General features: G+C 47.9%; 2 protein-coding genes across 2 annotated transcripts; one reads left to right on the top strand and one right to left on the bottom strand.

The window, feature by feature from the left end:
• Positions 1-2,444: 2,444 nt before the first annotated feature.
• Positions 2,445-3,817, top strand: GH1 (growth hormone 1). The gene is made up of 5 exons (XM_056127461.1): positions 2,445-2,560; positions 2,778-2,938; positions 3,054-3,170; positions 3,261-3,422; positions 3,587-3,817. Exons 1-5 carry the CDS (start codon positions 2,551-2,553, stop codon positions 3,785-3,787), a joined length of 651 nt encoding a protein of 216 aa, XP_055983436.1. The 5' UTR covers positions 2,445-2,550; the 3' UTR covers positions 3,788-3,817.
• Positions 3,818-13,663: 9,846 nt separating this feature from the next.
• Positions 13,664-21,119, bottom strand: LOC130035100 (intercellular adhesion molecule 5-like). Its single transcript, XM_056126580.1, has 7 exons — positions 21,065-21,119; positions 19,525-19,791; positions 18,391-18,711; positions 17,852-18,130; positions 17,118-17,387; positions 14,061-14,303; positions 13,664-13,854 (listed from the first exon to the last, which is right to left on the bottom strand). The coding sequence occupies exons 1-7, from the start codon at positions 21,117-21,119 to the stop codon at positions 13,664-13,666; spliced, it is 1,626 nt and encodes a 541-aa protein (XP_055982555.1).
• Positions 21,120-26,313: the final 5,194 nt, after the last annotated feature.

Here is a 26,313-nt window from a genome sequence, read left to right as displayed (position 1 = left end):
TGCAGTTGGGCCCGCGTGTCTGACTCTCTGGGGAACGGCCCCCTGCGGGTACACCCACCAGCACATGGTGCCCCTCTTCTCCAAGGCCCTTCCTCGAGTGAGAACCCTCAGGCCAACTATAGGGTCTGAGGAGAGACAGGAATTGAAAGGCTGAGATGTGGACACACATGTGAGGGTCACAGACACGGGGGACAGAGATATGGGGGGGTCACAGATGTAGGAGTAACGTGGGAGAGCCAAGAGCACACTACATCTGTGGGCTTCCATATCCACAGACAAGGAAGTCACAGATGTAGAGTAATGTGCGGGTCACAGATGTGGGGAGGTGTGGGGGTCACAGATTGAGGGTGATGTAGAGTCACAGATATGGGGTGCTTTGGGGTGACAGGCATGAGGTGATGGGGCCATGGATGTGGGGGTGATGTGGCTGCTTCATTCACACTAAGAGGATTGATTGACACTTTTATTGGAAGCTGTGGGCCTTCTCCTGGGGTTCAGGTGCCTTAATTCAACTCCACCTCCACTGATCCTCTCCCAAGTGGGAATCCACTCCCTGCTTTGGGTCAGGAACCCCCTGTGCCCCCCAGACCCCTGCCCTAGATGGAGAGCAGCTGCCACCCTTGCTGAGTGGCCATGGGCAAAAGCCCATTTGCCTTGAGTCTCAGGGTCCCTCATAGGACAGGGTCTTGCACACCTGATTCCCCGAAGGTGCTCAGCAATGCTCCTCTCCTCCCACTCCCAAAGCTGTAGAACCCCCACAGGATACCCTAAACACCCAGTAGCTGAGCCAGTGCTGAGTCTGATCGGGATCAAAGAGGAGATGGAGTGTGTGCGGGTGCCCCCCACCTCTGCCTCAAATGAGGCAGAGCAGGAAGAGTTTGGGGGTGGGGGTGTCTGAGCAAGGAGGGGGTGCATCTCTTCCTCCGGCAAATGGGCTGGCACTAACCCCTGAACCCAGGCAGCCATGCAGCCCCAACCACAGCCAACCTAGGCGTGCTCTGTACTTCAAAGTTTAAAGACACACTTAAGTGCTGGAGCGATAGCACAGTGGATAGGACGTTTGCCTTGCACGCGACTGACCCAGGTTTGATTCCCAGCATCCCATATGGTCCCCTGAGCACCGCCAGGAGTAATTCCTGAGTGCAAAGCCAGGAGTAACCCCTGAGCATCGCTGGGTGTGACCCAAAAAGCAAAAAAAAAAAAAACCCCAAAAACAAACAAACAAAAAAAAGACACACTTAATGTTTTAGTTGATGCCTTAGTAGCCTCTCGTGCTCAGCATGTTTTGGTTGGTGTTGCGGCCTGGAGGTCACATATTGTTGTTAGCCGAGGTGTGTGTGACGGGTGGGGTGGAGGCGCTCACTGTGGTCTTATACTTCTTTCATTGGGGTGTTTGCTCCCAGCCTCTGGGGTTCACCCTCACATTTGAGGCACACAAGTTATGGCTGAGGTGCTCATGTAGCTGGAAACCACTCATGGCCCCAGGAAGCGCAGACAGCTTGGGCTGCCAGGAGTGCACTTGTGTATATGAGGGATTCAAACCCGTGACCAAACATTCTCAAGGCAGGTGCTCGAAGCCAGTGTTTCCTCAGACCTTTCCTGACTCTTCTCTTGGTCACTCCTCTCTTTTCTTCATTTCTTCCTTCCTTCTGTGGCCCCATAGTCTTGCACCAACCCCCCCCCCATACTTTTGTGCAGTTTTGACCCATTGTCCCCTTGGAATATCCTGGGGGCCCATAGGGAGCCATATGGCCCCAGTTGAAAAACGCTGCTTGGAGCTACTGCTGGGTCTTAGATGTTCTTTATAACCTGACACGCTCTAGGAAAGTGTGAGAGAGATGAAGATAACTGGATGACAGGTCCTTAGGGGGTGCTGCACCCTGAGTTTCAGGGCTGCAGGAGGAATCAGGTTGGTCCCGTATGATCCTGGGATTTCTGCCTCTTCCTTTGCATCTGTGTCCAAGAAGCAAGGCCATGCCTCCAGTGCGGGCCCTTTGCCCCTGGGGGAGCCTCAACTTGCGGGCAGAGTGGGGGTGGCTAGCATCAGCCTGGTACCTTGGCGGTGGGGGCAGGAGGCGTGGGGGCAGTGAGGGAAGCAAGGGTGGGATTCTGGGGGTGGAGGGGGACAGCCAGGGCATAAAGGGGAGAGGCAGGAAGCAAGGGGTGACAGCACCCATCTGCAGAGCCCCCTTTGGGGGCCCAGACTGGCCACCCTACCAGAACACCGCTGGGTCCAAGTGCCCCCTTTAGGAGAAGGTGAATGGGGTGGTCTCTCCCTCAGAGCGCTGCCAGCCAGGCCACGGCACTGGGGACAGATGGGAGAGGACGAGCCTAGGGGAGCTTGGCCGAGGGCAGGTGAGTGGGAGGAGGCTCTGAATTACCCATCAGCAGTGGTCCCCGTGAATAAATGTAGAGGGGACACGGCGGGGGACGGAGGGGGGCAGGGAGGGGCCAGGGTATAAAACGGGCCCCGCAAGGGACCATTTCCAGGATCCCAGGACCCAGCTCCCCGAGCCACTCAGGGCCCCGTGGACAGCTCACCTCGCCGCAATGGCTACAGGTGAGTGCCCCTCAGCCCTTCAGGGTGAGGCAGGGGTGAGGGAGGCTGCAGAGGGAGGGGCAGCGCCCCTCAGACCGGGGCCTTTGGGGGTGCAGGCTCTCTGTGCCCGGCGATGCGGGATGCTCCTGGGCTGCGGGGGGGGGGGGTGTCTGGGGGGCAGACAAGACGCTCAGCCTGACCCTCCGCTCCCCAGTACTGTATCCCTGTCTCTCTCCAGGCCTGCGCACTTCTGTGCTCCTGGCTTGCACTTTGCTCTGCCTGCCATGGCCTCAGGAGGTGGCCGCCTTCCCGGCCATGCCCTTGTCCAGCCTGTTTGCCAACGCCGTGCTCCGGGCCCAGCACCTGCACCAGCTGGCGGCCGACACCTACAAGGAGTTTGTAAGTGCCCACTCGGGTGCTCGCCGCGAGGAGCCAGGGAGGGACACACGGCCCCAGGGAGCCAGGCAGGGAGCCCTTGGGGGGGGCTTGCCTGTAAAGGGGTGTTGGTCCCCAGGAGCGAGCCTACATCCCCGAGGGCCAGAGATACTCCATCCAGAACGCCCAGGCTGCCTTCTGCTTCTCGGAGACCATCCCGGCCCCCACAGGCAAGGACGAAGCCCAGCAAAGATCCGTGAGTGGGGACCGAGGACCCGATCTTCCTTAAGAGGGTTACCCCTTTAGCGGGGACAGCCCACTGCCCATGGCCTCCTGCTGCCCACAGGACATGGAGCTGCTCCGCTTCTCGCTGCTGCTGATCCAGTCCTGGCTGGGGCCCGTGCAGTTCCTCGGCCGCATCTTCACCAACAGCCTGGCCTTCGGCACCTCTGACCGCTTCTACGAGAAGCTCAAGGACCTGGAGGAGGGCATCCAGGCCCTGATGCGGGTGGGCATGCCATGGGGGCCCTCCCTCCCTGGAGAGCCAACCTGGACTTGGGTGGCGGGGGGAACCCCCATCCTTTCTCAGAGCCCTGGGAGGGGGTGGTGGAAGGGGGTGGGGAGACAGTGCCCTAGGACTTGGCCCCTCTTCCTCTCCCTCCCACTGGGCAGGAGCTGGAGGACGGCAGCCCCCGCCCTGGGCAGATCCTCAAGCAAACCTATGACAAGTTTGACACCAACCTGCGCGGCGACGAGGCGCTGCTCAAGAACTACGGTTTGCTGTCCTGCTTCAAGAAGGACCTGCACAAGGCCGAGACCTACCTGCGCGTCATGAAGTGTCGCCGCTTCGTGGAGAGCAGCTGCACCTTCTAGGCCGGCCTCACTGCTCCCCCCTGCACCCCTGCACCCGCCTTCCCCCTGACCCCAGCCAGGGCCATGCCAGGCCTACTGGCCCCCTTCTAATAAAAAGAAATTGCATCAGATGGTCTGTGGGATGTGATCTCTTGGGGCGGAGGGAGGAGGCCGGGACTGGGTCCAAGTTGGCAGACAATGCAGTAGGGGGTGGGGGGGGGGAAGAAGGGGGAGAAGAAATCAGGGGTGTCTGGGGTGTCAGACTGAGAGATAAGCGAGCCAGTTCTTGGGGCTGGAAAGCAGGACAGGGCCAGCTCTCTCCCACACCCTGGGGTCCACCCCGCCACAAATTGTGGGCCCACAGGAGGATCGTGCCATGGTTTGGAATCTGGCCCCATGTGCTGGGGGAAAAGGCAGTTGGGATAGAGAAGGAACCACTAAGTCAATGATGGTTGAAGGGATCGCCTGGGATGGGAGATGTGTGTTAAAAGTAGACCAAGGACCAAATATGATGGCCTCTTAGTATCTGTATTGCAAACCATAGTGCCCAAAATTAGAGAGAGTAAGAAGGATTGTACCTGCCGTAGAGGCAGGGAGTGGGGTGGGGTGAAGGTGGTGGGTGGGACACTGGGAACAATGGCAGTGGAAAATGTGCACTGGTGGAGGGATGGGCGCTTGAGCATTGTATGACTGAAACATAATCATGCAAGTTTGTAACTATCTCACGGTGATCCAATAAAACTTGTTTTTCAAAAAAATTGTGGGCCCAGATAACAATGCAGCCTTAGGTCAGGGCACCCTAATAGAGCAGCTGGAGGTTCTGCTCTTCCCCATCAGCACCACCACCCCACCCTGGCCGCCAGGGGCGGAAGCAGTGAAACAGGACAGGCCTCTTAGGGCAGAGGCAGAAGCCCCACGTGCCAAGGAACCATGAGAGGAAACAGCGACCATCCTGCAGAAGCTCTCTCCCTTGCTGCCTTTCTCGCGGCTGACTGGTCAGCAGGGGATTGCCCGCCTGAGTGACCGCGCCTGCGCGTGTGCTCTTTCCCCTGGCTTTACTCTAGGGAGCTCACAATGTTCTGGTGTAGCCACCGCAGTGCTCAAACACAGGTGTGTGGATGTGGGGCCATCTCTCTCTCTCTCTCTCTCTCACACACACACACACACACACACACACACACACACGTACACACACACGTACACACACACATACACATGCACACACATGCAGAACTTGCTCATTTTAAGTGGCAGAGCTCACATCCACCCGGCCGTGCCCTCCAGATCACACTGTTGCAACCTACAGTGTCTCAGACTGTGCTTGGCATATGTGGGTGGCACCAGGGATCAAACTCACAGCCTCATGTTTACAAGGCGAATTTTTTGTTTTGTTTTGGGGCCACACTCGGCAGTACTCAGGGCTTATTCCTGGCTTTGTGCTCAAGGATTAATCCTGGCAGTCTTGGGAGATCATATGGGGTGCCCAGGGTAGAATCTGGGTTAGCCGTGTGCAAAGTAAACACTCTCCCTGCTGTGTTATTGCTCCAGGACCACAAAGCAGGTTCTTTTCACTATACAAATTCACCCAAACACATTGGGCCTACCAGCTGTCAGTGACTAATTAGTTCTAAGAGGAGACTTGGGGAAAAATGTGGTTTGAGGGAAAGAACCAGAAAGACCTGAGGGCCAGAATTGTCACACACTTTGCCTTTGTGTTATAACAAACAATATGAAATAAAATTTGATTGTGCCTGCAAGGGAGCAGCAGGCTGGGGTGTTGGGTGGGAAACTGGGGACTTTGGTGGAGAGAAGGTCACACTGGTGAAGGGATTGGTGTTGAACATGTAATGTCTGAAACGACTATTATGAACAACTTGGTAAATCATGGGGTTATAATTTTTAAAAATTAAATAAATAAGCTCTGTTCTGGAAAAAAATTAAGAAAGACTAGAACTTGATTGCACTGTTGATTAAGTGATCAGCTTCTTTTCCCTTGGTGGAATGGAAATAATAGTGCATGGCTGGGCCTGGCCTGTGTGAAGCGGCAGTGAAAGTGAGTGATTGGCGTTTCTCAGCGCTCAAGAAGCTGCAGCTGTCGTGGCACTGAAGCGTGGGGGTTTCGTGTTTTCTAATGGAATGTTTAGATACTTGTTTTCATAACACAGGCTGTTTTTCCAGTGCCAACTCAAATCTTTCTTTGTCCTTCCCAAGTCAACTTAAATGGACAGTGACCCATGCATTAGGATCCATTTAAGTCACCCAAGCACCCTGGCTTACTATTGACCTGTAAAATTAATACTTGGTAGCTCCAAGTAACTATTATTCAAATAAGATTTGATAAAGTCACTAATTCTTTTAAAATGCAAGTAATCAATTCCTAATTAATCTTCCTAAGAAGCTCAGAGACTCTCAAGGATATTCCGGGGGGGGGGGGGCACAGGTGAACATCTTGTTGACGGGGAGCCATTGCATGAAACCAGGAGGCCATAGGAAGGCATCGAGGATGGAAAGGCATCGAGGCTGTCTTCAACCACCCGAAGCCCTTGCTTTTGTTGTGGTACTCAGGGCTTGCCCCGGGTTCTGTGCTCGAGATCACCCAGACCCACATTCTGGAGACCATACGTGGCGCTGCGGATTGAAACCGGGTATGCCACGTTCAAGACAAGTGCCTCAGCCCTGTCTTATCTTGGCCCCTAAATTCTTTGACATGTCCACTATAATGATTTCAGTTGTTCCTTCACTGAGATCACGGTGGTCACCTTTGCTGCAGATGAGAAATACCTGGGGAGGTCTTCTCTAAGGGTCACCTCCACTTACAGAGATTCTGGCTTTTTCTTTCCCTTTGCATTAACCTTTGCAATGTCTAGGGACACATACTTGGACTCAGTACTCATTTGTTCTTGTATGTTGTGGCATCATAGCAGAACGCTTGGTGAGGCAGTGCTGGGATTGAATTCACAGCCCCACACCTACATGTCAGGCGTTCTTTCTTTTTTTTTTCTTTTGGCCTTTTGGGTCATACCCAGCCATGCTCAGGGGTTACTCCTGGCTCTGCACTCAGGAATCACTCCTGGCGGTGCTCGGGGACCATATGGGATGCTGGGGATCAAACCTGGGTCAGCCGCATGCAGGACAAACACCCTACCCACTGTACTATCGCTCTGGCCCCACGTCAAGTGTTCTATCACTTAGTCACCTCCTGGGGCCCCCAGGCTTCTGATTTCATTGGTCCGGGGTGGGGATCTTGATGATATATTTAGAAACCCTCAGGTAAAATGACTGGGAACCACAGAGTTAGGGAGTACAAAGACAAAATTCATGTGTCCACAGCTCTTGGTGAAGAGAAGCAAAAGGATATGAGATCTGGGTCCGTCATGGCACTCTCCATTTCTAATGTGAAGTCATTAAAGCAAGTTTTAGGGCAGGAATGGCTCAAAGGGCTGGAGCATATGCTTTGCATATGGGAGCCTAGGGTTCAATCTTCAGCACCACATGGTCCCCTGAGCATCTCTGAACTCCTCCCGAGCCCTGTCAGGTGTGACCAAAACAACAAAAAACAAAACCATCCCCCAGTCCCCACCACACACACAGACTAAGCGATGAACAAAAAAAGATTTAGTAAGCTCACAACAGAAAGCTAAGTAAGCGCATGGTTCCGCTCATACCTTCTTCCTAAGAGGTCCCGGGATAGTCAAATTCAGAGACTGAAAGTAGAATGGTGGTTGCTGGGCCGGGGCAGGGCCAGGAGTTGTTGTTAAGTGGAGGCAGTTTCAGTTTTACGAGATGAAACCACAGCCCACGGCGTCACACGGTCATGGTTCTGGAGAGTGGCCGCACACCAGCATGAATGCACTCCACCGACCTCGCCACTTACAAAGTCACGCTGCTAAGACTTATGTCTCACCACCATTCAACATTTTCTAATGGAAAGTCAGCCCAAGAGCAAGTTGAGTGAAATTTGCACAGGAAAGAACTTAGTTGTCCGAGTTTCAGTCAATCCGGGCCCCGGAATAGTGTTTTTCTCAGCCCATGATCGTCATTTCAACTTGCCCTCACCTCACAAGACTACCGCTGAGTTGCTGCCATCAACTTTGCTGAGCCACAGGAAACTAACTGCCACGGAATATGTCTGCAAGGTGGACCAGCAGTTCCCGCTTTCCTCATAAACCATCCATCCTGAAGTCACCAGCGCTGTGCTCCTGGGCTGAGCAGGCTTCGTAGTTTCTTTTACTGGATGGCTCCCCAGGCCCCAGAGCACTAAGAAACATGGGAGTGATCCCACATTGGGATTACCCACTGATCCTGCTTTGCAAAAGGCTCTCCTGGTTCTGGTGCCACAATCTAGTCTCAGGACCCCTCCAGCTCAAAGTAAACTAGGATGGGACCGAGTGATGGTACAGCAAGTAAGGCATTTGCCTTGCACGCAGCCCACCAGAGCTCGATCCCCGACACCCCATGTGGTCCCCTGAACACTGTGGATGTGGACCCCCCCACAAAAAAAAAGCAAACTAGGACAACTGGTACCCTATCAGATATAGGTCTAAATCTTCAGGAACAGGAGAAGCAGAGGAAGGGAAAGGGAATAGAAAAGGAGGAAGAGGCACTAGCTTTGCATACAGCCAACCTATGTTTGATCCCCAGCAAGGCATATGTTTCCCCGAACCCCACCAGGAGTGATCCCTTATTGTAGAGCAAGGAGTAAGCAGTGAGTACAGCAGGTGCACAGGGCTAGAGAGATAGCACAGTGGGTAGAGTTTGTGTTGTACTGGCCAACCCAGATTCAATCCCAGGCATCCCATATGGTCCCCCAAGCACTGCCAGGAATGATTCCTAGTGCAGAGTACAGCAGATGTGGCCCCTTGCCCCTCCCCAACACACACACGGAAGAAAGGAAGGAAAAAAGGAAGACAGCACAAAGATCGAGAAAGATATAAACAGTATCTGTGACTTTTGATAACCTCATTGTCACAACACATTTCTGACTCCTATTTTTGGCTTATTATATTTATGTATGTAACTGCCACTGGCATTGTTAAGAGTAATAGTAAAAGTACTCATGAACATATGTATTACATAATGCTAGTGTTTTTAGACATACTAGATCATTTTTCCCAACTAAAATCCTATAAGTACTCTTTTAATCCCTAAGTCACCTTAATTTTAAGAGAAAGCCTTAAAATATGAAAGGTAGTGCTGTCCCCTAAAGACAATTAGGATAACTGCAGTTAATGATGAGCTGATTGACACCTTTTAGAGACAGGGTCTCCTGAAGGCAGCTAACTTTGGTGCCCAATCCAGCCTTGCTGGCAAGTTGAGCCCACGGCTCTCCTGCATACCTAGTGTGCACTCCAGCCCTTCCAGCATCTCCCCAGCCAAGGCAACTATTCCCAGAAGGGCAGGGAGACCTTCTGAGGACGGAACAAGAGGCCAATTGTTTGAGAGTAGGCAAAGGGTGGCCAGGCCTCTGGCTGTATGGCTCACTATGGAAGCACAGGGAAAGAGGTCAAGCCTCTTTGGAGTGTTAACCCGTTGTACTGCGCTCTACCAGCTGTAAACCCAGTGAGGAAACTCATAGCTGGACAATGCCTGAGGAAGTGGATTGTCCTCCCTCAAAGATCCATGGCAACCTGAGAACCTGGGTTGGCCCTGCTAAAAGCACTGATGGGCAGTGTAAGGCGGGCAACAGTGCCACCATGTGGCAGCAAGAAGTACAGACAAGTCAGGTTCGTGTCCAGGCTCCCACAGTGCAATTAGATGAACTTTCTCCAGTGATTCTGGGTGCCTTGGGTCACTGATGCCACTGGGTGGGGTTTGCAGTCTGAAGATCTCCACAGACCTGATGCAACTTATTCCAAGACTCAAATAGAACTGGAAATTCCTAGGTTCAGAAACTCTTTTTAAAAATAATTTCACTAAGTACTCTGCTTTACTGATAAAGTGGGGGAAAATCAAGATTTTTACCTACATAATATTTTGATGCACAATATCTTGCAGAAGTTTGTGGATATTTCCAAAAAACAAAGACATATTACCAAGGGTCCAGATGGGTAGGGCACTTGCCTTGCATGCGGCTGACTGGGGTTTGATTTCTGGTATCCCTGAGCACCATCAGGTATGATTCCTGAGCTCAGAGCCAGGAATAAACTCTGAGCACAGCCAGGTGTGGTCTCCCCCCCAAACAAAAACACATTGCCAACCTGCTATTTTAACTCGCTTGACCAAAAATATAACTTAAAAATTGTTTTTTAAATTATAGTTTAGGTATGTGCTTACAATAGTATTAACATTTATGGTCATGGTATACTCACCTCACCTCACTTCACCTCACCACCATCACAGCACCCAAGAATTCCCACCCAGGACCCCATGCCAACTTCCAGTCCACATCATTACCCTCCTCTCCCCTTCTTCCCCCATTACGGTGCTTACTTCTGTATTCTGGGCTAGAGCGATAGCACAGTGGTAGGGCGTTTGCCTTGCACGCAGCTAACATGGCTGACCCGAGTTTGATTCCTCCGCCCCTCTTGGAGAGCCCGGCAAGCTACAGAGAGTATCTCGCCCACACAGCAGAGCCTGGCAAGCCACCCATGATGTATTCGATATGCCAAACACAGTAACAACAAAATCTCCAATGGAGAGGTTACTGGGCCTGCTCGAGCAAATCGATGAACAATGGGAGGGCCTTTACCTTTTTACCTTTACTTCTGTATTCTAGTGTCTAGTATTCCATGACATCTATATACTTAATTTGGAGGGTTCACACCTAGCTGTGTTCATGGAATATTCTTGGCTTTGGGATACTATGTGTGGTACCGGAGATTGAACAGGGTTGGCTACATACAAGGTGAGTATCTTACCTACTGTACCATTTCTCCAACTCTAGCAGTTTTTATCCATTCATCTGTTGTTGGACATTTTGGCTGTTTCTATATCATGGCTACTGTATAAGTGCTGCAATGACCATAGGTGTGCATGTAACTTTTGGGATGTTTTTGTATTTCCGGAGTAGATGCTGAGAAGTAGAATTGCTGGATCATACAGGATCTCTAATCTTGCTTTCTGAAGAAATCTCCATGATATTTTCCATAGAGGCTGAACCAGACAATATGCCCACAAACAACAATAAGATATTGTTATTATTAATAAGATATTGTTATTATTATTCACATACCAGTGAAGATGGCAGTGTTTGAGGTGTGGTTTAAAAAAAGAAAAGCCTCGGGCCAGAGATATAGTACAGGGGTTAAGGTATTTGTCTTACACTCAGCCAACCCTGGTTCAGTCCCTGCCACTACATATGATCCCCGGAGCACTACCAGAAATGATTGCTAAACACAGCTCTGAGCACCAATGAGTGTGGCCTCAACCCCAATAAAAGAAGTCTGACTTCTAGTGGGAGGGTTGTCTTTTTTTTTTTTAATTAGACATTGCTGGGGAAAATGGGGAAGAACATCCAGTGCCAGGCAGAGTCTTGCACATACGAGGCATGTGCTCTACCTACGACTTGGAATATCCCTAGGCCCCTATAATCTCTTTAATTTGCTTCCTAATGTACTTCCCTAAGTGCTCAGTTCATAAATGTAATGATTACATTCTACTACTCATTTGACAAGACAGCTGGGCAGGGAGTGGCTGTTTTGTAAAATCAAGCACAACTGCCCCTGATTCCATCCCAGAAGTTCCCTGATCTGAGTGAGATACCTTCCTAATCTTGAGAGCTCCCCAAGTCCGAGATTAGGGCAGAATCATTCATGTCTGCCTACTTGCTCGAACATATAGCACTGTAGCACTGTCCTCCCATTGTTCATCGATTTGCTCGAGCGGGCACCAGTAATGTCTCCAATGTGAGACTTGTTACTGTGTTTGGCATATCAAATACATCACTAGTAGCTTGCCAGGCTTTGCCGTGCAGGCAAGATACTTTCGGTAGCTTGCTGGGCTCTCTGAGAGGGGTGGAGGAATTGAACCCGGGTCGGCCGGGCCCGCCGCGTGCAAGGCAAACACCCTACCACTGTGCTATTGCTCCAGCTTGAGCATGATCCTAGATTATAAATTTATCAAAGGCAGGCACAATTTTTTGCTCATCCTTCGATCCCACTGCCATGTATGTGGAACCAAAGACATTCTTTTTTGTTTTTGGGGTAAACCCAGCAGTGCTCAGGGATCATTCCTGGTGGGCTCAGGAGAATCTTATGTGGTATCTGGTATCAAACCTGAGTGGCTGCATGCAAGGCCACACCATACCTGCTATATTATCGCTCTAGCCCAACACTTATTCTTAAACCTAATCCACAGAGTAGGGCTCAGGGAAGATCTGGGAAGAATAAGAACTTTTCCACTCTTATGTTTGATACTGTGTTCTAACTGGATCTATTATTTGTTGTTTTTTTTTTTTTAATTTTGGGCCACACCCAGCTGTACTTACTCCTGACAAGCTCAGAGGACCAAATAGAGTGTCAGAGAGAAACCCAGCTCAGCAGCTACATTTAAGGCAAATGTCCTTACTGCTGTTACCTCTTTGGCCCCCTGGATCTACACTTTGAAAGTCTGTAAACCTTTAGACAAAGTCTGAATTTTAGTTTTGAGAGCTGATCAAATTGGCTGCTGTGCGGAACTAATTCACCATCTGCCCTGGACCACTTGTATGTTGCCAACTTGTGTGACATTCTTTTCTTAGAAATTGTACTCAAGATACAATCATTTGGCTAAATAAAATCTGTACACAATGACACAGGAGAGAAATACATTCAGATGTCATCAAATCACTTTTATTTTTACATGCTCAACGTTTCAGTGACCCATATCTGACTGACAGAGGAGAAAAACCCTAGTTTTATGATTCTTCCTGTCTCCTTTTAAAGGTTTCTTTTAAGCAAGCTCAAGACAGAAGGAAGCTAAATTATAAGACCATATGGTGAACACTGCCTCCGAAGATTCCCCCTTGAAGTTTAACTATTTGGAAATAAAGTAAAATAAAATAAATATAATATAAATGCACAAAATATATGCTTCTTTATGGAAATGAAAAATAATTTGGAATTCTACCTGAACAGCCTGTTTCAGGTTACTAAACTATTATGTTGAATGTGAACTTCCAGATGATCACTCTGTTTCAATGGACTATGAATAGGAACTGGGATATTAGAAGCCCTTGACCTCTGAGGTCAGTTCCATGAAAGAACCCTATCTCCCATTTCAGGCAGAACACCCATCTGGGTAAGCTGCCTGACCTTCTGTGTAATATTCTTACAATTTTTATACTCTCCTTAGGCACATAATATGTGGTCAGTGGACTGAAGTCTGACCAGACACTAACCCTCGATGCTGTCATTAAGCTGATTTGCTTTTCAGAACCTCCTATGAGGTGATCAGGGGGATATGAGGGCAGGGCTAGGGTTTTGATTCCTGATCTCTGTTTCTACTCACCCCTTAAACCCTCTTCCCAGACTAAGAAAGACAGTAATTCCCTCTAGAGTAGTGAAGAACTGGGAGAAATGAGTTGCATTCTGTGATACTTCTGTTAATTTCTTCAATTTATGTTTGTGACTGTGGGCAGTGAAAAAGAGTGATAATGGGGAAAGAACAGAATCTATTTTTAAATTTAAGTGTAAACTGGTTAAACCGATAGCAGGAAGTCATCCCCTCACTAGCTAAATGCTGAAGCTGAAACTTCTAGTGATCAGAGTGAAATCAAAGGAGTTGAGCTTATGGATGGGTTAGAGACAAGGGACAAGACGGCTTGAAACATGTTTTATGGGACTCAAAACACAAATGGCAACGTGGCCTCACTTCTGCCTCTTCCTTTCTCCTTTACTCCCTCTCACTTCCTTAAGAAACCCCAGTAGTCAAAGTCTCCTTCAACCAAATAGCAATTCTATTTAGCAAGTATGTGCACTGCTATATTTTTGCTTCTTGAACTGCAAACTGGCTTTCCTCATCTTTGTTCTTCTCTTTCTGTCTATAGGGCAATTTCTTCCTCTTTATTTTGCAGGACCCATAGTTCAAATAGAGCACGATGGTGATTATACATATTCCAAGAGCGACAATAATAATGACGAAGATGGTGCAGCTGATTCCTTCATCCAGTCCTGTCCAAGCACAGAAGACAGAATTTGGGAAGGTTCAATGGCAAGAGAGTCACCCCACTCCAGCCCACCAGACCCGCTTTTTATCATTCCCCACCATTCCCCATCCAGCCCACACAAATCTTTCATTTTTCCACATTTGGATAAGCATCCCAAGTCCAGAGGGACTACTTCCTTCCTGGGCCTGGCAATGGGGGGACTGTATTCACCTTGAACAATGACAGAAATGTCTTTGCTGACTGAACCCAGCCGGTTGGTGGCTGTGCAGCAGTAGGTTCCAGAGTGGTTCTGGGTTGCCTTCTGTGGCATGTGGAGGTTGAAGACCGCTCCATTCCAGGTACACACCAAGGTGGGAGTTGGGTTTCCCTTGGGGACGCAGGCAAGCATCTCTTCAGTCCCTTCCACCCACGTCTGGTTGCCAGGACATCCAGATTCCTCTAACTGTGGCTGGTCTGGAAAGGAGAGAGTTCCCAGTGGGGTAGCACTTAGAATGCCAAAGTAAGGGAGAGCCCTTCCCCAATGCAAACATAGCGGGGGTTTTGCTCAAAGCTGGAGTACATGCCTCATCTGTATGAGACCCTGGGCACCACATGAGAGCCACCTAGTGTGTGGTACTTTATGGTCACCAGGCACCACTGGGTCTGGCAAAAAACAAAGATCAAGATCAAAATAACAAAAACCAAGATCACAGTCAATGCTGTGCCCTCTTTGTCTAGCAGCTTTCTTCCCCAAGCTGAGGTTCACCAGTTCCCTGCTTCTCCCTTCCCTTCAGGCAAGAAGTCAAAGACACAGCCTCAGGCACTCTAATAGGTTCAGCCCAAAGAGCTCTGAGGATCCAGTTAATGGTGACACTGAGGCCCCTGCTTCCCAGTGAATGTGGACACTATGTATGGAGAGGAATCTAGAGAGGAGGATTGAAAATAAAAAGTAAACAAAAAAAGCACCCCCCCCTTTTTTGGGTGCAGGGGATTGAACGCACATTGAGGCATCGACTTTGCCACCGAATCATAACTCTGGGCTCTCAAAATACAGATTTTCACCTGAAAATTTCCCTCCTCCTCCTAAGCTCAGACCATGCTCTCAGTCATCAACCTTTAACAGAGCTTCAAGCTGATCACTCTCATCATGTTTTCTTCTCTGCTCCCACTTTCCTCTCTTGCTTCTTCTGATTTACTCTCCTTATATCAGAAGAAACAAGAGAGCAAAGTTTTGGAGAATTCTTATTTTATTTTCTCTTTCTTGCTATATGAGAAAAACATGATGACTTTAATAATGAAGGTACTGGTCAAGAGCTCTGGAAATGGGAGACTACTAGTTCCTGTTTTGACAAGAAGTTTCAGGCTTCACTGCCATGTAAGCAATGGCCCAGCTCCACAGCTTCACCACTAATCTGGGAAGAGATGCAAGCCAAGCCGGTAAAACTCATGGGTAGACCGGTCTTCGAGCTGAAAACACTGGGGTGCTCTGAAGAGGACCAAGTCCCCAGCCTGCCGAAGCCCTGGCAGCCACACCCCCATTCCACAGCTGCTGCCATACAAACAGCCCAGCTTCACTACTTCACAACTAACCTCTACAGAGATGCCAAACCGAAAAAAAAAAATTCCAGTTATAACAGTTTGAGGGTTGAGAATTCTGGGGTCTTCTGGGAGAGAAGACGGGCAGCCTTCCCCACAGCCCCGTACTGCCGCAAGCCCCTGCAGCTACAGCTATGGAAGCAGAGGCCCGGCTCCACACTTCACCACTGATCTCGGTAGATTCAAGCCGAGCTGGGCTGCTGAAAGTCATCAGCCCAGTTCCACAGACCCTGGAATTCCTGGAGCACGCAGTTGCATACCAAATTCCATAATACTAACAGCACAGTAGGAGCACACCGAATTAAATGGGAAAATAGCATAGAGGCCAACGAAGCTCAATAAACAAAAGCAGTAACACAGGGGGCTAAACTAGCAACAAACAGCTTAGTAAACCCTCAGATAATGACTTTTTAATGACCCCATGGTGAGATACAAAAAGTTTTCTTTGACTGCAGATTTTTTTTTGATGATTCCATTAGCCATTTTGTTGTAACAGGCAGTATGGAATAAATTTTTTTGTGCCTGCTAAGGAGACAGATTTGAAGGTTGGTTGGAAACTGGGGAAAATGGTGGAGGGAAGGTCACACTGGTGGTGTGACTAGTTTCGAAACATCAAATGCCTGAAACAACAGCATGATGAACAACTTTGTAAAACATGGTGTTTAAATAAAGTATAAAAAATTAATTCAACCAGTGACGAGACACACAGGGCCTCACTCATCCTTCAGAGGCCATTGGACAGTCAGGCTTGGGCCCACAGTGACGAGACTTGTTGGGCCTCACAGGATCGGGGGGGGGGGGGGGAGAGCCGGGCCTGTCCTCCCCTCCCCAACGAGACCCCAAGTCATCGCCCATGAATGGCTCTCTGGCTCCTGATCAAGCTGCTTAACAGCCTTGATCCCAGAGACTCAGAAACAAATCTCGAAACCCAGCGGCTTTTGGCAGAAATGTGTCCAGACCCTGCAGTAGGTTATTGTCACCGGGCCACCCCAGGGGGGAAAGGGTGCTGTCCCTCTGCCTGTCTCCCCCTGGCGGCTCGGTGGCCACCATCCTCCAGAGGCCATTGGACAGTCAAGCTTGGACCCGCAGTGACGAAACTTGTTGGGCTTCATGGGATGGGGTGGAGCTGGGCCTGTCCTCCCCACCCCAACGAGACCACAAGACCACAACGAGGCCCACGAACGGCCTCTCTGGCTCCTGATCAAGCAGCTCAACAGCCATGGTCCCAGAGACTCAGGAGCAAATCTCGAAACTCAGTGGCTTTTGGCAGTAATCCCTCCAGATTTAAGTGTTAAAATTTCGGAATTTCAAAATCACATGGCCCTACTGCAGCCATGCGACATCATATGTTATTCATAACCAGCAATAGAACACAAATTGTCTATTATTGCCTTTTCAGCATATCTGAGTGTAAAATCTCAAATAATAATGGTGGGTCTGGTGTTGAAATATTGAATGTGATCAAAGTAGAGAGAGAGTAACATGGAAATCATCTGCCCCACAGGTGGGGGGAGGGTGTGGGATGGGGGTATACTGGGGTTGTTGGGGGTGGAGAAGGGGCACTGGTGAAGGTATGGGTGTTTCATTGTATGACTGAGACTTAGACCCAAAAGCTTTGTAACTGCTCTCGCGGTGATTCAATAAATAAAATTATAAAAAATGAAAAAAAAATTAATTCAAGTATCTACTCACATAAGACATGGAGCTGGATTGAAGTGGTTTTGATCAGCTGCTGACCCTGAACTTCCAAGGAGGCCTCACAGGAGAAATTTCGGCCATCGTCTTCCTCTGTGGCAGTAAGGAAAAGCCAAGCAGGATTCCCAGGAGCAGGAAGATCAGGGGCTTCCTTAAGTCGAAGAGTAGGACTGGGTGACGTTAATATATGCCCTGTGCAGGTCACATTAATGTCTGTCCCTGCCAATGGGTATAATTCTTCCATCTCCAGAACTGGTGGAGGGAAGCCTATAAAGAAAAAAAGAGGAGTAAACATGTTTCTCAAAACTGGCAGCATTTCTGTACTCATGCTGCTGTTAGTAACTCAGACATAGAGTCGGGAAGGACTGGGCATCACTCTTGCTTGTGTGTAAAAGGCATAACTGTGTTAGTAGAGGAATCTGAGAGTTTCTACAATAAATTCAGTCTGCCCACATCTGACTATTTATTGGAGCATGGAGAGCATGTCTTTTTTACCCTGGCCTTGAATCAGAGCTCCTAGGGACAGGTTCAAGCATTCACAATCCCTGTGAACAGATGGCTTAAGGAAACAGGGTGAAGGTTGCCTGTCTCTAAATGGTCAGCACTTAGCAAGGATGAAGATGAATATTATTCACTTGCAAGTAGACCTAGCAAAGGTTAGCAGGGTATTTGTCCTAAGCCTTTCATTCTCGGGGAACCCTGTAGGAGAAGGGAAGAGGCAAGGTACTTACTATAAACATGTACCGGTTCTCTTGCTTCCTGTTCCATTGGACCTAGAGATACAAGGCAAGACAGCTCCTGATCACCTGTCTCCATGGCCCGAACTGTGGCACTGGCCCGTGCTGTGTCTCCCTCCCAGGAGAGAAGGGGGCTCAGCTCCTGGTCTCCCAGCAACATAGAGAACATCACCTCTTCTGCTGGGAACACCCCAACCACCTCACAGCTCACAGACTCTGCCATTCCAACCTCCAGAAGTGGAGAGATCCATATTTGAGGACTCTGAGAGAATTCTGTCGAAATACGAGACAAAGGAAAGGAAAAAATTCATGCGAGTCAAGTGTCATGTCAATGTAGAACCCTATACTTAGGGTAGGAAGTGAGGAATAAAACCTTTATCTCTGTCCCTGGTGTGAGTTTACAGCCTAAGTAAATGCTCTGCTCAGTTATCCTCACGTCTTCTATCTTAAATCTTATAGGAATTTAGTCCCAGGGAACAAGGGATGAGGAGGAAAAAGCCTCAGATTCCTCCCATGTAAGGACTCTGACTTACCAAAGATCCGAAGCATCTTGACGGCTGAGTTGCTTTGAAAGAACTCTCCACCCTGTGAACTCAAGTCCAGTTCTGCATGGCAGGAGAAATTGCATCTGTCATACTCTTTCTGGGCTCTCACATCAATGGTGACCTCAGATATTTGGGAGTCAACAGTCAAGTTCCTAAAGTCCTTTCTACGAAGTTTTTGATTACCCTGGAAAAGGGTAATGTTGAGGTTCTCCAGGGGTGCGACTCTGCCCACAGAGCACTTGACTGTAAAGATGTCTCCCACAGGCACCCATGTTGGCTGGAGCTCCAGGATCACCTGCTCTGGAGGCTCTTGAAGACAAAGAATGTATTGGTGAGAGACAGCAACTCACTTTTCCAGAAAGAAATCATTTAAAAGAGGAAACTGTGCCGGAAGTGAAGGCTAGCCTCCAGCCATCTGATGCCTACTGCCCAAAATGGGGTAAGTTTACCTTCTGGCTCTCTGCCCATCAGAGTGGCTAAAGGGGTAATTCAGAAATGTGACTGTGGAGAGGTCACTTGCTTTGTTTTGTTGCTATTCTGGAGTACATTCCCCTCTTACAGAATTTCAAAGGCATGAGCAGCCACTAAGGAGCTCCTCTGCATCCCACAAGAATGATGTCCTCACTAACCAAGCTATGAGCACACAAAGCTCACATTTGTGCTTACAATCATGCCTTTGCCAGTCCTATTTGCCATCCTAAAAGACCCTCCCTGTCCATCCCCATCTCTTCTAATCCCAGTTGTTCTGCATGAGATGTTCAAGTTCCTCCTTTTCCATGACATTTCTCCAACTATCTAAGTCTACAAAGACCATGTTTATCCAATCTATGTTTATCCTGGAATATCGTAACAAGCGATACAGCACTAATTTTTACTTATTTGATCATTTATAAGTATTGAGCACAGAGGTCTAATGTTCTGCTCCTGTACCCTGCTCCTAATTTAAAAGCCGTACCAAAGGAAAATAGAAGTCATTGACTCTAGATATCCTACAGCTGGACAGGAATCTTTTTAAGGGCTCTCTACTTCTCTACTCAGAGAGAAATTTCCAACTATTCTCAGAATGAGATCTGATCATATTGCCCCATCTTTCCCTTCCTCCCAGTCCTCAGCCCCACTTACGATATACAGTGATGCCAACACTTATAGCTTTTTGGATTCCGGCGCAGGAGAAGAAGCACTGAAAAACGGAATTCTCTGTGACATCCTCCAGGAGAAATTCCTTCCACTGAGGTCCCCTGCCCATCTGGGATTTCCTTAAGATGGTCTCAATTCCACTGGGCCCAGGGTCTAGGCAGGTGGTGCTGCAGTTCACCTTGAGGGACTGTCCAAACTTTACCAGGGCTGGATCTGGCCACACAGAAACCTCAAAGAGTTCTTCTGTGCCTCCTAAAATGACCAACACGCACACCAAAGATTCTGATGAGGACAACATGCCCTCCACCATTCTGCCTTCCCCGCAAATAAAACCAGACCCTACTTATTTAGAGAAAAGGAAATCTATCATGAACTGGGAAAAAAAAAAGGCACAGGAGAGTCAATCAAAAAGGCCCTTATTTATTGAATAATTCAGAACCCTGATTCTGCTGCCACATCCTCTGCTCATCTTCCTTGAGATATTGATTCATAATTAGAATCACCGCAGAAACTATGACATTGCTAAGAATTGTGCCTAGAAAACTTAGGCAAAACATCTCGACATCTCGGAAGCACCCATGATTGACTACTGAGGGTTCTCGTGGTGCAGTAAACCCCTAAGAAAATTTTATCGCAGTGTTTCTCTCCAATTATGAACTAAAGATTGCCTTTGCCAGAATGACCTAGAAGGCCTGTAAAATCAGGAACTCTAGAAATGTGCCAGTGAACAGGCATCCCAATGTGACTCTGACGCACAGCAAATCGTGGGAACCAAAAGGCTATCTTGGAGGATCCCTCATTCCCCCAGGAACTCTTTACCACTTTCTCAAAACGAGATGTTTTGCTTTGGTGCTAGGGGGAATTTTGGGAAACTTAGGAATTCAGTCTTCTGGGGGAAATCTCAGGTCCAGTTTGGGAACCACCAAGAAAACGTGCGATGCCTGATAAAAGTGAGACATGGTCTCTTGAAAGCTTCCCTTCAGCTACTCTATGTTCACCACACACTGAATCTCCCAAAGATCAGTCCCCTTTGTGAATTCTTATCCTATAAAACTCCTGTTGTAATGTCATTCACTGAAGCTCTGGGTCCTTCCTTGTCATAATATGGAGAACCACTTTCTTACAACTGAGGTACAAGCTCCATTCTATCTAGATCCTAGTCTAGCTTATTAAGACACAAAAGGGGGCATCAAAGAAGTAAAAAGACTCTCAAGAACAACAACAACAAAACAGTTCTTGGACAGCAAGCAGGGAGCCCAAGAGAAAAGGTCTATTTCATAGGGAGAAATGGTCTCTCCCTAAAATGGTCTAGCATCCTATCCCTTCACTTGGGTTATCCCAACTAGAAGTCCAAACACTTAAGAAGTCTGTCCTTGTGTCACAAACAACGAGAATCTCTCTCAAATGTCCAGATGAATAAAACCTTGTGTGCCACCTACATTTAGGGATTCCTCTGCTCTTCTTCACTGACCAGCCACTTATGCCCTGGCACATCCTAACTAAGGATATTCCCAGAGAATCTCACCTGAGCAATGAATTAAAGCCAGTAAGGCCCAGACAGCGAACAGTGATATTCCCATCCTTTTGAGAAGGTTCAAACGCTGGAGAAAGAAAGCAGACATCAATGCTGGGGAAAGTGTTTAAGAAAAGAAAGAAAAGAAAAAGGATACAGAATGATTCATTCTTGGATCTTGTTAAAAGTAGTCCCTTGTCTGCAGAAATTGCATTAAGAGAATCAGTGTACCAGTAGTATAAAAAAATGTTGTGCCTATTTATCATGAAGGGGGGTTTATAGATTGGAGAAGAGGAGGGTAGGCTGTACCCAGAGGTGCACAGGGGCTACTCCACAGGGGACTTCAGAATTGATATAAGCTCCAATTAAACTTTTTTTCCTGTTTCCCTTTATCTACTTGAGTCAACAGAAGAATTCTATTAGCATAAAAATAGGAAAAATGAAGTTGAAAGAGGTTTTCAGAGCTAAAGACAATATAGGGGATAGGGCACATGCATTTCAAGATGTGGCCAACTTGGGTTCGATCCCTGACACCCCAAATGGCCCCCCAGGAGTAATTCCTGAGTGCAGAGCCAGGAATAATCCCTGAGCATCCCTGGGTGTGTGGCTTCCCAAAACAAGCCAGACAAAAAAGATGTTTATCTGGCACTATCCATCTGATAAACAACATTGATATATTCTGTGGTATAAGGGAGCAATGCTTCATCAGGCCTCTCCATGGCCTTAGGGGAATACCCTTCAAGGCACTGTCTCTGCTTTGGTTCTATATTCATCAAGAAATCTCTGATTATTCTCTGAGTAATCTCTTTTTGTTGCCACTCCATACCAAGCCTTTTCTTTCAAAACCCCTTCTATGGGGTTTTGAAAGAAAGATGGTAAAAGAGAAAGTCAGAGAGACAGAATAGGAGATAAGAATTAGAGGACAATCATTCATTTATATATTCCATATAATACACCAGACCACAGCTGTGCCTAGGTGTTGAAGATATAGCACTGTAGCACTGTCTTCCCATTGTTCATCAATTTGCTCCAGGGGCACCAGTAACGTGTCCATTGTGAGACTGTTTTTGGCATATCGAATACGCCACGGGCAGCTTACCAGGCTCTGCCGTGCAGGTGGGATACTCTCGGTAGCTTGCCGGGCTCTCCAAGAGGGGCGGAGAAATCGAACTCGGGTCAGCTGCGTGCAAGGCAAATGCCCTACCCGCTGTGCTATTGCTCCAGCGATATTGAAGATACAAGGTGAGTAAATTTCAGTCTCCTATCCTAAGGTAATTCCTATTATTGTGGTGATTGCTCATTAAAATAATTCACTACGAGGTCAGAGCCACAGCACAGCATGTAGGGAACTTGCTTTTGATTCCCAGCACTACCATGTAAGGTCCCCTGAGCACCACCAGGAGTGACCCCTGAGCGTAGAACCAGGAATAATCCTTAGTATTTTAAGGTGTGACCTACCATCCCTCCCCCCCAAAAAAAACTCATTTAAGTCAATTTTGTCTGAGAAAGGTTTCCAGACTAACACTGTCCCTCTTACTAATACCTCATTTGTTATATATAGCCTCACTTTAAGGGTCACCGTCATGGTCCTCCCGTTGTTCATCGATTTTCTCGAGCGGGCCCAGTAACGTCTCCATCATGAGACTTGTTACTGTGTTTGGCATATCAAATACGTCATGGGTAGCTTGCCAGGCTCTGCCATGCGGGCGAGATACTCTCGGTAGCTTGCCGGGCTCTCTGAGAGGGGTGGAGGAATCGAACTCGGGTCTGCCATGTTGGCCACTTGTAAGGCAAATGCCGTACCGCTGTGCTATCGCTCCAGCCCAGCCTCACTTTATACCCAACATGATTTCTCAAGCTGGGAATTAAAATATATTTTACTTTAGTCAATTATTTTTTCATTTTTTTTGGTTTGTTTTGGGACCACACCCCGTGGTGTTCAGGGATTATTCCCAGCTCTGAACTCAGGAATCACTTCTGGCAAGGGCTGGGGGACCATATGTGGTGCTGGGGATCAAATCCAGCTGCTGAAGACTACCCACTGTACTATTTCTCCAGCCTTTTAGTATATTATTTTAATGAGTAATCACTACAATACTAGAAATTTCCTGAGGACAAGAGATTGAAATGTACTCACGTTACATCTTCAACTCTAGGCATAGTGCCTAGTATATTATGAGAGTTATACAAATGAATGACTACCCTCTAGTTCTACACTCTAATGTATTTAAAAGTTCACATATTGAATTTTGTATCTTTATTTGTATGTTGATCTGAATGAGTGTTTTAATCATTTTCATAGGTATTAGTCCTATCAAAATTTCTATTGCAGGGGTTGGAGCGATAGCACAGCAGGTAGAACGTTTGTCTTGCATGCGGTCAACCCCGGTTCGATTCCCAGCATCCCATACGGTTCCCCCAAGCACCGACAGGAGTGATTCCTGAGTGCAGAACAAGGAGTAACCCCTGTGCATCACTGGGTGTGACCCAAAAAGAAAAAATATATATACTGCAGGAGTCAGAGAGATCAGACAGTGGGTAAGGTGCTTGTCTTGCACCCAATCGACTCAAGCTGAGTCCCTCGCACCACATAGCCCCGGAGTTCTGCTGGGAGTGACCCTTGAGCACAAAGCTATGAGTAAGACCTGAATACCACTGAATGTGACTGCAAAACAACAATCATTCTATTTCAGATTAATTTTACTCTTACTCCAGAATAAAAATGGTAACATCATAATTCAGAACTTTCTTTGTAAATAATCTAGAACTGTTTTTTAAATGATGCCAAAATGTCTTTGTTGGGGCTGGAGAGATAGCACAGCGGGTAGGGCGTTTGCCTTGCACACTGCCAACCCGGGTTCGATTCCCAGCATCCCATATGGTCCCCTGAGCGCCGCCAGGAGTAACTCCTGAGTGCAGAGCCAGGAGTAACCCCTGTGCATCACCAGGTGTGACCCAAAAAGAAAAAAAAAAGTCTTTGTTATTCTACTGTTGTCTGATTTTTTTTTAAGAAGAAGCTATTTCTCGATTACCCTATTTACCAAACTTAGCTCCAAGTGACTTATATCTCTTTCTAGATCTCCTTTAATTGAAGGTACTCTTTTTCTGTTTTGTTTTTGAGTCACACCTGGCAATGTTTGGGGGTTTCTCATGGCTCTGCAGTCAGGAAATACTCCTGGTGGTGCTCTGGAGACCATACAGGATGCCAGTGATTGAACCTGACATACAAGGCCAAATGCCCTGCCCATTGTACTATCTCTCTGGCCCATAACTGAAGATATTCTAAATAAAGTATTCAAGCCTCTGAAGAAAAATTTGAAACAAAAATTTTGAGTCATAACTGCCAGACAAAGTATAAAAGGAGGCCAGAACAATAGCATAGCAGTAAGATGCTTATCTTGCCCAGAGTTCACACAGGTTCAATCCTTGGCACACCATATGGTTCCCCAAGCCCTGCCAGGAGTGATCCCTGACTACAGAGCCAACAGTATGCCCTAAGAACCACCGGGTATGGCCCAAAATTAGGAAGCAAGAGAGAGAGGGAGAGAGGAAGAGAGGGAGAGATGGAGGAAGGGAGGGAGTAAGAGAGAGAGAGAGAAGAGAAAAGAAAGAGAGAAGGAAAGGTCCCAAGTGGGACCGCTTATATTCACACATTCTTTCAGCAGTTACTGAGTACTTAAAATAAGTTAGCTCTTAAAAAGGCACTGACATTGCCAAGATATATCCTATGGCAGGAATTTCTGCAAGTTAGCAGGAAAGACAAATGTGAATAAAAATAACAATGTACTGTGCCAAGTGTTATTATAAAAATTGAGACAGGGAGTAATGTGAGAATGAAGTGAATTAAATCAAGTGTTTAGCCCAACTCCTGGCACGTAAGCCCTCACAGTGAGTTATGATGATGACTGCACTGCTGTCGCCAAAGCTGCTGAAATGCCAAATTAGTTGGGAATGCTAAGGAGGGAATCATTACTTCTCTCTGAAAGAGGTGAGATTTCTCAGAGAGACTGCTTTGGAGCTGACTTTTCTATTATGTATGGAAGTTTATTAAAAGATAAGGTGACATGGAGAACAGGTCAGGCTTATTTGAGAAAATGTGAAAAATTCATTATGAATAACAGTTCGCTTATAGAGAAAAGCTGTGATATAAACTTGAAAGAAGTAGTTAACGTGCTGGACTAAGTAAGCCAGAATCCACAGAGCTTCTCAGATGGCCTTATTTTTGCTAAAAATAAAAGAATAGACAGTCTTATTTTTCATAATGACTACACTGGCAATACTGGGAAAAGAAATGTAAATAAAAGACATTGGTGGCCACAAAATCAATTAGAATTGGGATAGGACTGATAGTACAGTGGGTAGAGCACTTGCCTTGCATGCAGCTGACCCAGGATTGATCCCTGGCATCCCATATGGTCCCCTGAGCACCATCAGGAATAATTCCTGAGTGCATGAGCCAGGAGTAACCCCTGAGTATTGCCAGGCGTGACCCCCCCCTAAAAAATCAATTAGAAGGCTACTGGAGGGGCCAGAGCCATACTACCGTGGGTAGGATGCTTCTAGTCATGAAGGGGTTGGGAGGTAGAGAAGTAGGCTTTGGGGGAAGGGCAGTCGACGTTGACACACTGTTGAATTGTCTCAGCCACTCAGCAAGACCTGGACTTCCTGTCTGAGTTTGGGATTTCCCTATCCAATATATTTCAGGGTTGCATGTATGTACACGTACACACGTACACACACACACACACACACACACACACCTCTTTCCAATGTCTCTTCCCTCTGCCTGGTCTGTCCCCTCCACCGTGAACATCACTTTCATCTCTTACCTGACTCGGTGTCCCCTTGCCATGAGACCTACCATGAAGACTTTCCATCCCTGGAGATTGGTCAGTATATAAGCTCCCTTTAGCTACACTACTGCTTTCCTGGGAGGTGGGTGGTACTTGGCCACTCCCAGACTATTTCTGGCTCTGTGCCCAGGTGGCCCCCTGCTGGCTGCGCAAGGATCCTATGTGGTGCCAGGGATGGAACCAGGGTGGCCTACAAGCTAGGCAAGTGCCTTATCCCAGGACTGTCTCTGGGGTGGGAGCCTAGGCTATTGCTTCCTTTCCTCACCTTCCAACAGGCCCTGCTTAGGTCTGTGTCGCCCTCTGTGACCTGCAGAGGACTGGAAGCCCCTCAAGGAAGCACCCACACTGGGCAAGAATGGAGCAGGAGGCTGCTGCCCCCGTGGGAGCACCCTCCCAGCCAACACCTGC

The sequence above is a fragment of the Sorex fumeus genome, unplaced genomic scaffold (genome assembly GCF_029834395.1).
Source record: "Sorex fumeus unplaced genomic scaffold, SorFum_2.1 ptg000063l, whole genome shotgun sequence".
Taxonomy (NCBI): Eukaryota; Metazoa; Chordata; class Mammalia; order Eulipotyphla; family Soricidae; genus Sorex; species Sorex fumeus.
This window is presented reverse-complemented; position numbering and strand designations above follow the sequence as displayed.

What these genes read in the sequence shown, in the direction of transcription:
- GH1 (XM_056127461.1), top strand. An exon ending in ACGAAGCCCAGCAAAGATCC is followed by an intron (nt 3,171 to 3,260) that starts GTGAGTGGGGAC and finishes TGCTGCCCACAG; the next exon opens with GACATGGAGCTGCTCCGCTT. An exon ending in GCATCCAGGCCCTGATGCGG is followed by an intron (nt 3,423 to 3,586) that starts GTGGGCATGCCA and finishes CCCACTGGGCAG; the next exon opens with GAGCTGGAGGACGGCAGCCC.
- LOC130035100 (XM_056126580.1), bottom strand. Translation starts at nt 21,119, where the DNA reads ATGGGAATATCACTGTTCGCTGTCTGGGCCTTACTGGCTTTAATTCAT. An exon ending in GGCTTTAATTCATTGCTCAG is followed by an intron (nt 19,792 to 21,064) that starts GTGAGATTCTCT and finishes TGGTCATTTTAG; the next exon opens with GAGGCACAGAAGAACTCTTT. An exon ending in CAAGATGCTTCGGATCTTTG is followed by an intron (nt 18,131 to 18,390) that starts GTAAGTCAGAGT and finishes GTATTTCGACAG; the next exon opens with AATTCTCTCAGAGTCCTCAA.